The sequence below is a fragment of the Aythya ferina genome (genome assembly GCF_964211825.1).
Source record: "Aythya ferina genome assembly, chromosome: 14".
In the NCBI taxonomy this organism is placed as follows: Eukaryota; Metazoa; Chordata; class Aves; order Anseriformes; family Anatidae; genus Aythya; species Aythya ferina.
Window position 1 is genome coordinate 10,587,560 of NC_140312.1, and position 12,337 is coordinate 10,599,896.

Consider the following 12,337-nt stretch of genomic DNA (forward strand, 5'->3'; position numbering starts at 1 on the left):
GACAGAAACCAGTAAAAAGGATTAGCCTGATCAGCATATTAGACTTTGGAAGAAATAAAGTAATCTCAGTAATGGCTGGAAAAACAAGCCAACTAGCAATCAAGTTTAAAAGGAACAGGGAATTTGATCTCAACCAAAGGCATTGACAGACAAGGGTGCAGAGCAGCCAAGGAACAGAGTGCATCTCTAACCAAGGTGACCATCAAGTTCTTTCCCCCACAGACATGCTCATCTGATTCAGATTTCTGAGACTAGAAAAGGACTTCTTGTGTGCCAAAAAGGCTGCTCTTACACTCTGAAGGGAAAAGCACTGGTTATTGAACACTCTGACCATGCTCTGGGCTGCCAGCGTGTGTTGGTGAGGGTACCTCCAATTGTCCTGACCACAGGATCACCTAAGCTAGAAGACAAACTGCTGCTGCAAATGACACTCAAGAGGAAAAGCTGGAATTTGTGTGCTTGTGTGTCCTCCTATTCCCACACTTTGTGCCCTCTAGGAGCCAAGCAGGGGAAGTTGCAATCCATTAGGTGTGGGTGTAACTGCAGTTTAACCTGGACCTATTACAGCGAGCAGGCCAGCGCCACTTGACAAAGGTCATGCACCTAACCCTTAATCGCAGACCAGCGCATCACGCACCTGAGCTAGCTTGTTCAACGCTTGTTTTAATGATCTGAGTGACATACAGTAATTGGGCAGGCACGTACTCGGGTGCCAGTGAGCCTGTAAGCTTCAGGCTAAGTCAGTCTTGTAGCAGGTTTACAGTACAGTACACAGAAGTACACATTTACGAAGTTATTGCCTAAGGCTCCAGCAGGCTGTTTCCCCAGCGCTGGAGCCAGCAATGGCACAGGACTGCGTTGCCACCTTGGAATGTACAATTGCTTGATCTGAGCATCGCCAGGAGCCACCCATGTGGGGCAGGGACAGAGCCCCCAGCCCAGCTCCTCTGCCCAGGGCTCACGGTGCCTTGGCAGCACCCAGACGAAGCACACAAGTTAGGTCAAACCACACACGATCCCCATGGACACGCAGCGCGGCTCCTACCCAGAGCAGCTGCAAGTCTTGCATGAACTGTAGGTGGTGCTGATATGAAATATTGATTTTCGTATTTATTTTTTTTTAAATCAAAGTGCTCTCTGTTACTCCTGCTCTGTAGATCAGGACACCACTTACAGTTTTAAGAATCATTACGTATTTGTATTGTTTAAGTGAAAGACCACCTCTTCCCCACTCCTCTTTGCGTGTCCCCCCTTTTCCCTTCCCCTCCCCTCTCCTTTCTTTGCCCTTGCCCTGTGCTGCTTGCTGTTGGTTGTGTTAAATACAAGATCAGGCAAACCCCAAAGGCCAGTTTACATTTTTATGTTTTGTTTTTGCAGATCTCCATCACAGATGGAATTTTTGCTGGTCATTTCTTGGAACCAATCCATTAGCAGGACAAACCAAAAGAAGAGAGGGCAGTGAAAACCAATCCCATGACAGAGACGGAGGAAAGAAGAATCAATAAACAAGCAGAAATCAGTTCTCCACCGGGGTTGGGTTCGCTAAGGGCTGGCTCACGATGACTTGCACCACGTAGTCCTTTGGGATTTTCAGCTCCTCCAGTTTCATTTTGTCTGCGAGGGGCCTGCCCGAGAAGAACCAGCGCTGGCTGCCGGGCTCCACTCCCTCCACCGCATGCAGCCGCCTCTTCATGTGGTACACCGTGTCCATGCTGCGGACCATCAGTTTGAGGTCTTTGCCTGTGGACAGGCGCAAACGAAGCTGGCATTCGTGCCCCGAGTTAGGCGGCGGGTCGGGGATATCCAGAGTCTCCAGGTCGCCTTTCTCCTCGATCATGTTGATGGGGGGAGCGAGGCAGTAGACGGGGAGCTGGTACCGGTTGCCCAGTTCATCGTAACACTCCGTAAGAGCACCTTCAGGAGGTAAGAGAGAAGGGGGAAAGTGAGCATCAATGCATTTCACATTGAAAACTGAAGCACTTGTGCTTGGAAGCGTTGACCCTGCTGTTAACGCACCTGATAAGGACTAATTTCAGGCCTTACCGGGATCAGTAGGAAACCTTGAAGTATTCATTAAAAATTGCTTACCTTGTTTTCATATGGAAACTTGGGGTTGAGTTAAAGCACTCCCCACAAAAGCCAAACGCACCCAACCCGACAGATAAAGCAGGGTAAACTTCAAAAGCAGCAGGAAGGAAAAGATGAGGGAGGATACTATTTTCTCCATGTGTAATTTGAACAAAAAGCATTTCACTGGCAGCATGGATGAGATTTAGGGCATGCGAACACCCAGAAAACACTGCTGGGATGAAACGCACGATCCCAAACCCAAAATGGCAAAGACTGGAGGCAAAAGACTACTATGAAAGAATGATTTTGTAACTTCTCAAACATTCAAAAATTGCTGAAGTGGTTTTATATAGGATTTGTGTTTTAGTGATAACTGCCAGAGAAAATAAACATGACCACCCAAGTTCAACAACTCTGTGGCTGTGGTGTCATTGCTGGAGCAGTGACATGCAGCGACACAGAACTGATGCAAGTTTAAAGCAGCTCCCACATTCAAATCCCTGAAGTTTCAGGAATGAATTTTCTCCCCCCAGAATCCCGAGAGGTTCCCCAGGATGATCTGGGTGTTTGTGTTAAAGCAAGACAGGATAGTGGTGTGTTGCCTTGCATATGGCATATCCTTCCCTACTGAAACTGTACAACATGCACACAGAACAGCTCGGAATTACAGCTCCTACAGAACTAACAAACAGCTTTTTGCCTTTTTTTTTTTTTTAAAAAAAAAAAAAAAAAAAAAAAAACAACAACAAAAACAAAAAAACAATGAAACACCCTCACACCCTTTATAAAAAGGCATTTCAAGAACTACCCCTGACAAACAGCAGCACATTTTTCATTACCTCCTAAGAGTTCAAGTGTCAGAAGCCCAGAAAGGAGAGCCCTAACACACAGCACCTATCACCTCTTGCAACGAGCCAGGAAAACAAGATGCAGAGGAAGTTACATCCCAGTCCCAACAGAAATCCCTTCTCAGAGGGGTTAAAAACCCCAGGTAGTCACACTCCAAATAAATGCTTCACCAGTGTCTTCGGTTTACCTGCTGTAACAGATTTCCACATTTTTGCCCCTAGAGGGGGCACATTCACTTGCAAGATTCTCCATCCTTTTGTAGTTGGAAGTGTTTGAAGAGCAGCCAAGTCCTTGAGCTACAGAATATTTAAAAAACTCTTTGACTCGGCAGTTCTGCACACAATGCTCTACTGCTCCTTGTTATAAACTAAGGCTTTTTCTTGTTTTGTTTTCTTGGTTGGAGGCTTTTCTGTGCTGACAGTGAGTTGTCTTAAACTTTGCTGTTTGATCAGCAAAATTACTGCACTATAGAATTATAACTTGGGGATTTGTTGTTGCTTAGCTCACTCTTGTGCCAGATATATACTGTCTTTCAGGCAGAAATTCCCCACTTTTTTTTTTTTTAAGGATAATTTGTGTTGATGAACACAGGAAATCTTTGGCTAAAATATCAGTGTTTTAGGTACAGCCACTTTGGGGGGCTATTCTGTTTGTACCAGTAGTGCTGAGGCTGTCATGTGGTGATATTTGTTGGGAAAACAAAGCAAAAAAAGGAAATTCTGCAGAAATAGTTATACCACTCAGCAGAGTCTTGTATCATTTATGAATCTCAGAGCAAACCAGCTTTATCAAAATTGTATTGGATCCAGAGCTTCCAGCATACTGTGCGTGTGATTTATATACTAGGGCCTGAAGCTCTCATATTTTAGTTTTAAAATGATAATTTCATTCTGTACACCTGATCAATTTAGGTAATGGCACAGTACTAACTTCTAAATCAATGCATAGGAAAAAGCAGACAGTTTTTTGGTTTTTGTTTTGGCTGAAAAGAGAAAAACCCAAACCCCAATAATTCTTAAATTTAGGTAGAAAAGATAAAATTGTACCATTGCTAGGTATCTTAAAAAGGATGTCCCTATTTTAGAGAAGTACACTAAAGAGTTAATTTCAATTACAATGGTAAGCTAGCTATGGTATTTATTCATCATTTATATCCTTGCCCAGTTGAACTAACATCAAGGTCAAAGCATATGCTATAAACATGGGATTGCTTAATCATAATCAGATAAACAAAATTAAAATCCTCTGAAAGAGCAGCTAACTTGGAGGTGTGGGCGAGTTTTTTTCTGTTTGTTTTTATTTAAGACAGCACAGAAAACCTCTTGCCAATAAAACCTGCACAGTTTCATCCGAGGCTGACGATCAGTTAGTGACAAATTGATGATGCAAGCACAAGTTACCATAAACCTAACCAACAAACGCCCATCCCTTCGCTCTTGCTGGTAAAAATATTCCTAAGACCCTCGAGCCGTCTCACGTACCACTCGATATCGTCAAGACTGGACATATTGATTAAAGCAGAAGTCTCCTGCAAGCCGAGGAGACTTTACGACTGCACCTACTTAGCCAGACCACGTCTGCAAGAGCCCAGAGGGGGGTCAGGAGGCGTCAGCCCTCGGTCCCGACAGACGTACGGATGGATGGCTGCGCACAGGCACGCAGCACTGCCCCGTCCTCTTCAGACAGCTCATTCACGCAGGGCTCCTCCAGGCTCTAAGGGATTTTTGAAGAGGATGGGGCTCTGCTGACAACCTTCAAAATGCTGTCAACGGTAACAACTCAAAGGCAGGGCGTGAAGAAGCATCGTGTTGGTTGCAGCTCAGAAGTTAAGGGACGGCTGAGTGCTTTTACCTGAAGGGACGGTGAGTCTGGAGCTATTTTAAGCAATGCAGGCGAAGCAAGTTATCGGAGAGGAAAAGAGAAAGCGAGCACATTACCCACAGCCATCACGACCGGGCCTATCTCCCCAGCCAGATGGCAGCTCTTCACCGAGGCGTTCGCTGCAGCGTCCCTTGCACAGAGCAGAGCACACGGCGAATTACACGTCGGGACTGCAGCCCCCCCCCTCCTAATTTCCCTGCTATAATTGAAAACCATGTTTCTGAGCCTTCCTGCGAGATACATCAGCTCTGGCCACAGAAGTCATTCAGCACAAAGGGGCATGAAAAGAATGTCAAGCTCTCATGAAAAAACACAGAGAAATAAAAAAAAATAAATTATTTTTTGTAAGGTTTCCCTGTTCCCTAGGCAACAAGGGTCCTCAGCAGCCGGTTACGGCACAGGAAGGATGCAGCCTCCCTTAAAACGGAGGAAAAGCAAGTGCCACACACGGAGGTACACACGTGAAAGCCCAAGATGTTATAAAAAGACTTTAAAACAATAGCAAGGAGAGAATAAATTAAGCACATTGATACTTTATATGCTTGAGTATTCATCATGCACTTAAATAGTTCTCTAGATGTTCTCATGACTTCAGTGATGACACACTAATCCTTTCCAAAGCTAGAACCACAGGCAGGTGGTGCTTTTGTTGTTGTCTTTTAGTATTATTTTTTAATAGTTCGAAAGTAATACAGCCCTGGAGACTGGGGAATTCTGGAAAGAACCACACGACCGAGCTTCTTGCTGGTTGTTATCCAGGTAGGAGACAGCTTGAGAGTTTCGGGTGGAAAAATAAGCAGATGTGATCATCCAGCATACGGAATTGAAACATTTTGAAATGAATTGCTTTGCAGGCCATAAAGTTGTTTTCCTAAGATTATTAGGATGTGGATGTTTCTCTGGATTTGTAAGGGAAAACACTGAAAAAGGACTGGCTGAGATACTGTTTCCATCCCCAATGAGTTCCAAATTTGGATGTACTGGCCTTTTGCACATGAGAGCACTACCAGTGAGAGACCTAACCAGCACGAAGGTAAACTTCTCTAAGAGTTACTGAAATTAGGTGTATATGAGCACCTCCATCCAGAAACATAAAAAAGCTTTAATGCATTTTAATGGCATTTCTAGAAAGCTACATGACATTCTTTCTTACGAAAAAGCAACAAATTTCTCGTTTTCTGTTCCTAAAGTGCCTTTTAAGATTTTGAGCAGTTTTGCAGAGGGTTGCTCAGAAAAAACGAGCAGATTTCTTTTCTTACTCCCCTCCCCCAGACAGACTTGCTGCAGGAAGAGAAATTAAAACAACACAACCTAAAATCTAGCATTGCAAAGAGACTAGCTAATTTAAGGAGCTTAAGTGTCTGTGTATAACACATTTGCCCTAGGAACAGCTGCTTTGTTTGTTTTTCTTACTGAAAAACTCCACTCCAAAACCAAGCTCAGCATGGATTGCCGAATAAATTGGCAATAGCAGAGCTCTCACCTGTAGACTACTGGTTTTTTATCCAAAACAGGTCACGAATACCTGAAACTCATTACAAGCATCAGGAAACAAGTGGGTCTTATTCTGGATCCTACAGCACAACAATTCCTAGAGAGCACTGATTAAGTCAGGCAGAAAAGCCGAACTATCTCTTCATCTGTATTAGCAGCTGATTCCAGGTCATGGCTGGGAAACGCAGAACCTTGTAAGAAAAAAGCACACTGACGTCAACAGCACGCACGAGTGGTGAAGGGTGACTTTGCTGGCTAACAGAACAGGATTGAGCCAAACAAGTGAAAACACGCAGAGCTTTGTTCTAGCTCACCTACAACCACTGCAAACCGGGAGGAGTTAAAAGACAGAAGTTATTTCACATTAAAGTCCGTATAATGTAATGACAACTGTAAGGGATTAATGCTGCAGTTAGCAGCTGTACTCGCCCGTTTTCTGGAGAGCACCGTGTGGGAATTATTTGTGGAAGCCTGTGCCTCAAAACATGTATGGAGAACACTAAACTAGAATCATTAGTGGTGTGGATGAACCATTTCATAATAAACTAAATACATGGGCCCCCTCTCATGCTTCTTCCACACTAAATTTCCATTGGCCATGCAAATTTAAGCTACAATAAGCGATGTACAGTCTTGTTTCTCAACTCTTTATGAAGATACACACTTGCCTTCTAAGCCATTGCACAACCACTGACCCAACGCTGCTCTGCTCTCATCTTCAGCCTCTTTTTATTCCAAACAACTTACTCCAGTACCTTAAAAAATGTGTTTTGTAAGTTGTAAGTGTTAAGCATTTAATAATTCCCATTTCAAGTTCCCTGAGAAAGCTCTTCCATTAGGAGAGCATCATCGGTCTGGCTCCGTTCCATGGCAGAGCCGCTCCCAGAGGCGGCAGGGGATGCCAGAGCTTCGGGAGCTGCTCGACGAGCGGGGCCCGGCTCATTCCTGCTTGTGGCAACTGGCACAAGACAGACTGGAATTGCACTTAGCGTACTGCGAGGGAGAGGAGCAGGAAATTTTGGCACTCTGCTACTGCCTTTGTAATCGTCCCGCCCCGTTCCTGGCAGGAGATGTAGCTAGTGGGTGCTGCACTGAGTCAGCTACCGCACTGTTCATGCTCAGATCCCTGCTTGGGTGTTCTTCAGCAAGCCGAGCTCACCTGGGCTCCAAGATTGCTGATAAAATAATGTATGTTCAACTGTCTGAAGGAGCTTGCAAAGCAGTAATGCAAGACATGCTTGCAGCAGAGCACTGGACTGGACAGCCTCGTGTGTCCCTTCCAACCTGAAGGATCCCAGCTAGCTGTAATTAACAGCAGAGCTCAGCCCGAGTATCTAGTCAGAGATCGCGTGCGTGTTCAAGCCCTCTGCTTCCAGTGCAGCAGACCTCACCCGAGCGAGGGGCAGGGTTTGTGAAGCAGATCTCATGAGTAATCCATTCTTTAAACCAGTTTTGCAACTCACGCCTGCAGGCTGGAACACAGGAGGGTAACCCAAGCTGCTCCCACCACATCAGCAGCACGGGGCGCCTGCAGAAACAAGCCAGGAAAACTGAGACGCAACGAGACAAGTTTGGTTCAGCAGCAATTTGCTGGGTAAGAGGGATACACCATCACTATCCAAGTGAGAGACACACTTCATGCACGTGTTGTAAATTAAAGCCGATCTGTCTGCACGTCATCACTACCTACTTTTGTCTTTGCATTTGTATTGGGTTGGATTTGAGGGGTGGGAGGGAGCAGGGAAGGAGCAGAGGTGTTTCGTTTGGAAAAGGCTGGTGCAGATATGGAAAGTTTATTACTGGATATGCTGAGCCCGTCTCTCTGTCGTAACAGCACCAGCATCAGTTAATTCATTAGCACTGATTAACTGGGCTGAAGGTAAAAGTTAATTAAGATTAACATCATCTTCTGAGAGACAAATTTCAGCACTAGATTAGCAATGCACTTTTCCCTCAGATTTCAGCCACAGTTAGTCCAACCCTGCACATCTCCTGCCAGATAACCCCTCTAAATAAGTGGGGCGCCAAAATCCAGGCTGGAAGCAAAGCCCCCCTACGTGACCCTTAGAGCAACACCAAGCCACTCAACTGGGTTTCACCACAAATGGGTGATGATGGGGCACGCAGATACACACACTGCCTACTACACACTCCACATAACAGGGACCGAGTTGACCCTATGGCAGTCTTCTCTGTCAACTCTGACAGAATGCATCATTTCATCCCAAAACATAAGGGGCAGAGGAGGCAGCAACCATTTGCATGTTTCTTCTATCCATGTTTTAGCCACAAGAAATTGCTTTTTCTTTCCTCAGATAAGAGAACAATTGTGTTTCAAGCATGAAATCTGCAATGTGCAATTCCCCCCTCAATTTGCAGGGGACCATGGCAGTGGTAGGCCCATAAGAACTGGGGTCTGCAGTCTCAACTTGCTTTCCTGGTCAATGGCATGGCAGTCCTGCTGGACAAGGAGAGGAAGCTAGAGAAGAGGTGATCTACATCTGAAAGCTCAAAGTTTAACAGCGATGTAACTTACAGAACAGTTACTTTTTGCTTTATACGTTTAAGTAGAGCACAAATACCTACAGCGAGGTTCATTCGGTTTTCACCTTCTCTAGTTGATGCACTCAACTAAGCCACAAGCTGAGCTAACGTGTACCTGTAACTCACAACAGAGCAGAGGGCAGCCAATAACTAGACCAGGACCACCACTAATAACTGTGAGCTAAACATCACAAGAAGACCGTGAACTTTAACCACAACTGTGGGTTCAGAGGCTGGTTAACCAGTCACACGGTCATAGCATCATTTACAGTAAATTTCCACTTCTGTTTCCTTGCGGGCTTTTGCTGTGCTACAAACTCTAGAAGGGGTTTGCTGGTGAGCATTCCTTTAACCAAATGAGGTTTGATAGAGAAAGTCAATTATGCATTAATGCTCCGTAGTTGTCACATTAACAATACCATATGTACTGCCACTTCTCCACCACGCTGTAAAACTTCAATCTAATATTGCAAGAAGGTAACAGCTTTCAAGAAACATTACATCAGGGTTCAAAGATGACAAGTCGTTTTACTAATGAAGTATTCATGCACTATTCTGCTTTGCATTTCATTAAAATGGATGTCTGTCTAGACAGGCTTCTTAGATAACCAGATTTTCATTTTTTGGTAAAAGAGCTCCTCTGTATATCCTTTTCATTTGCATTTGCTGTTCTCCATTATCCATTTTCTTTAAAGGGGTGAAGTGGTGTTAGGGGAAAAAAAAAGGATGGTATTCTGATCATCTGAGCCTGCATCACATCCCTCCACAGACAGCTAACTCCGCAATGTGACCAGGTTATCCGGTCAGTGGGAGGATGCACAGAAGCAGAAAGGCCACCACAAAACAAAGCATATCAGCTCTTGAGCTACAAACATCTCATTTTTTTTTCAGAAATAGAAGAGAAGGTGCCATTCAGACAGAAGAAGTTGTGTTAAATCTAAACTAGACCCCTGTATTTACATTTACAACAGGGCTCCATCACCCTATGAGCAACAACATGCTTTGGGAGCACTGTTTTCTGAGCGAAAAAAGCCTTTGCCCATTACAACAGGATGTTTTGCATAATAACCACATACAAAACATCCAGCTATTCAGCCTCACTTTCCTAACATGACAAACTGCTTTGCTATTTCCAGTTACTCCTGGAAGACAAGGTAACTGCTCTCTATTTGCATTTCCCTTTAAGAGGATTTTCCTCTCGCTGAGATCAGCAGGGCACTATTGATCAACACCATAAACTACTTCATCATCCAACAAATATGCCAGAGCCTGCTGCACTCCTTTCCAAATAAAGGACAAAAGGCAAAGACAGCAGCTTTACCTTTGCTTGGGACTAATCTCATTAGGTGCAATCCACTTGTCCTTGCTGCTTGTTCTACCGTGCACTGACTCATGTACCGACCCCAAGACACAGCACATCCTTTCTCTTGGCAGGCAGAGAAGGCACGGTGTGACCAGTGGAAGCAGTGCCCTGCACGGGGAGGTCCCAACAGCAACTCAAACAGTTGCTGAAACTCGAGCTGCTCCATCCCCACTGCATGACCAGCGTCAGGGTGCTTAACCTTGAGCAACCCCCTGCCAGCCACAATGCCCTCTCTGGGCAGCAGAATGATATTTGAGACTGAGTTTAATACGAGCTAGAAGTGGATATGGATGGAAATTTGGCTCAGGATGGTACTTATTATAGCTTGAGCTAACACAGCAGCAGAGACAACCCCACAGACTGAACACAAAAGCAAACGTAGGCTTTTATGGAATGCACTGAAGTCCCACATCGGTTTGCAGCGAGAGATGGACATGTGAAAAACGTCTGCTTTCTAAGACTAAACAGCAATCCATTCCCCTCCACAACCTACCTACATGCAACAGGGGGATGGGAAGAAAGAATAACCTAGATAAGTTTGCCCTGTAACATTTTGTTACTGCTCCCAAACTTGCTGATACCCCTGTGTTGACATTCAAAGCCAAGTTAATGAGCACCGAGTCATTCATTTGCATGCTCAGTCTCCAAGGATAACCAGGAAAAATGTTAAAGGCTCCAGGGAGGTCAAGCAGACTGACATAATCCCACATTAGTACCTATGTCCTAAAATAAAACTACAACACAGGACTATTTAAAAAGAAGGAAAGAGGAAGGGAGAGAGGGAGGGAGGATTAAATAAGGTTACAGAAAAGATTTAAAGCAAATCTGCAGAATTGCTTTTTACTCCATGTAACGTCCTCTTTACCCTCCAAGGTGCTGTTCCTTCAGAGTTACCTTACTTATAATAAATAAATAAAAAAGTACTGAGTAAGCATAAATGTAGAAGGCAATGTTAGTTAAATCTGTATCGCCCTCTAAGTGTGTAAATTTGGGGGGAGTCTGCACAAATTATGAGAACCCAGGCAGGTTAAAAATATAACACCTAGCTGTAATCTACAAAAAATTACTTGATTGCTACAAAACAATTAAAGACGGGCCTATAATTTAATTATTTTTTTTCTGAACAATGAAATTACTTAGAAATTAGTACTTTTTCTTTTTACTGGTAAATCCATATTTCACCAGATGAAGCCAGTGTCTCCCACATGGTTTTGTGAGGCTTCAACACTCCTTTGCCTACCAGCCTGGTAAACCTGCAAAGCGCTGGGCAGTGCAAGATATCCAGGAACCGGGGAGTTTTCTCCTCCATTTCCAGTGGTAAATCTATTCTATGAAACTCACTGAAACCCTGCAATGACTTAAAGTTACCACCTCAAAGTGTTTATTGAAAGACAATGTGGAAGATTTAGAGTGCTAACACATCTCCTTTTGGGTCGCTTGCAGACTTGTGAGTACTGTGTGGCTCCATAACGCACACCATGTAGGACTTCTCCTTAGTCATCACCTGACCCCAAAAGAAGCCAATTCCTGCAACTCAGACACTTCTGAACATAACTATTTTGCCTTGGCCTTGTAGAAAAGATACAATCATCGTCTTATTCAGATATTTTAAGCTGGAACAGAGAAAGATGACAGATATGCTGACCACCACCCACTCCAGATCACGGAGGAAGAGTGGGGTGCAAGAGTGGGCAGGGAACAAGCGAGGCACCTAAGGCCTTGCTGAGCCCTCATTTATCTACTCAATCCTCCTAACACACAGTGCTTCAGGTGCACCAGTTTGGGGGAAGAACATCTATATCAATTACAGAAACAATACCACCTCTGAAGACCACCTGTGCAGGGCGAAGGCAGCTCCTAGGTGGCTCTCGTGGCTTACACTGATATTTTCTATGAGGAATACATTTTAAATGCTTCATATTTCTTTTTCTCATTTTACTAGCAGACAGCAAGGCAGATTAAGCAGATACCCTGTTTCATTGTTGTAAGCAGTCAAGGAGGGGGTAGAAGTCCACTGTGGAGTATCTAATAAACTACACATCACGTCCTGGCCACTACCAGATACCAAAGGAATTATTCACCTAAGCAGACATTTTCCTATCCAGAAGATCTGCAACACACCATCGACAAGCAGTC

At 44.4% G+C, this 12,337-nt stretch overlaps 1 protein-coding gene across 2 annotated transcripts in view; it reads right to left on the bottom strand.

The window, feature by feature from the left end:
- Positions 1 to 643: 643 nt before the first annotated feature.
- The window catches only part of UBTD2 (ubiquitin domain containing 2), a 54,628-nt gene continuing 42,934 nt past the window's right edge, over positions 644 to 12,337 (bottom strand). For both annotated transcript variants that reach the window (XM_084535415.1, XM_084535416.1), the window contains exon 3: positions 644 to 1,914. In XM_084535415.1, the coding sequence (XP_084391541.1) occupies positions 1,517 to 1,914 (398 nt within the window). In that variant the 3' untranslated portion in view covers positions 644 to 1,516. The remainder of the gene's footprint in view (positions 1,915 to 12,337) is intronic.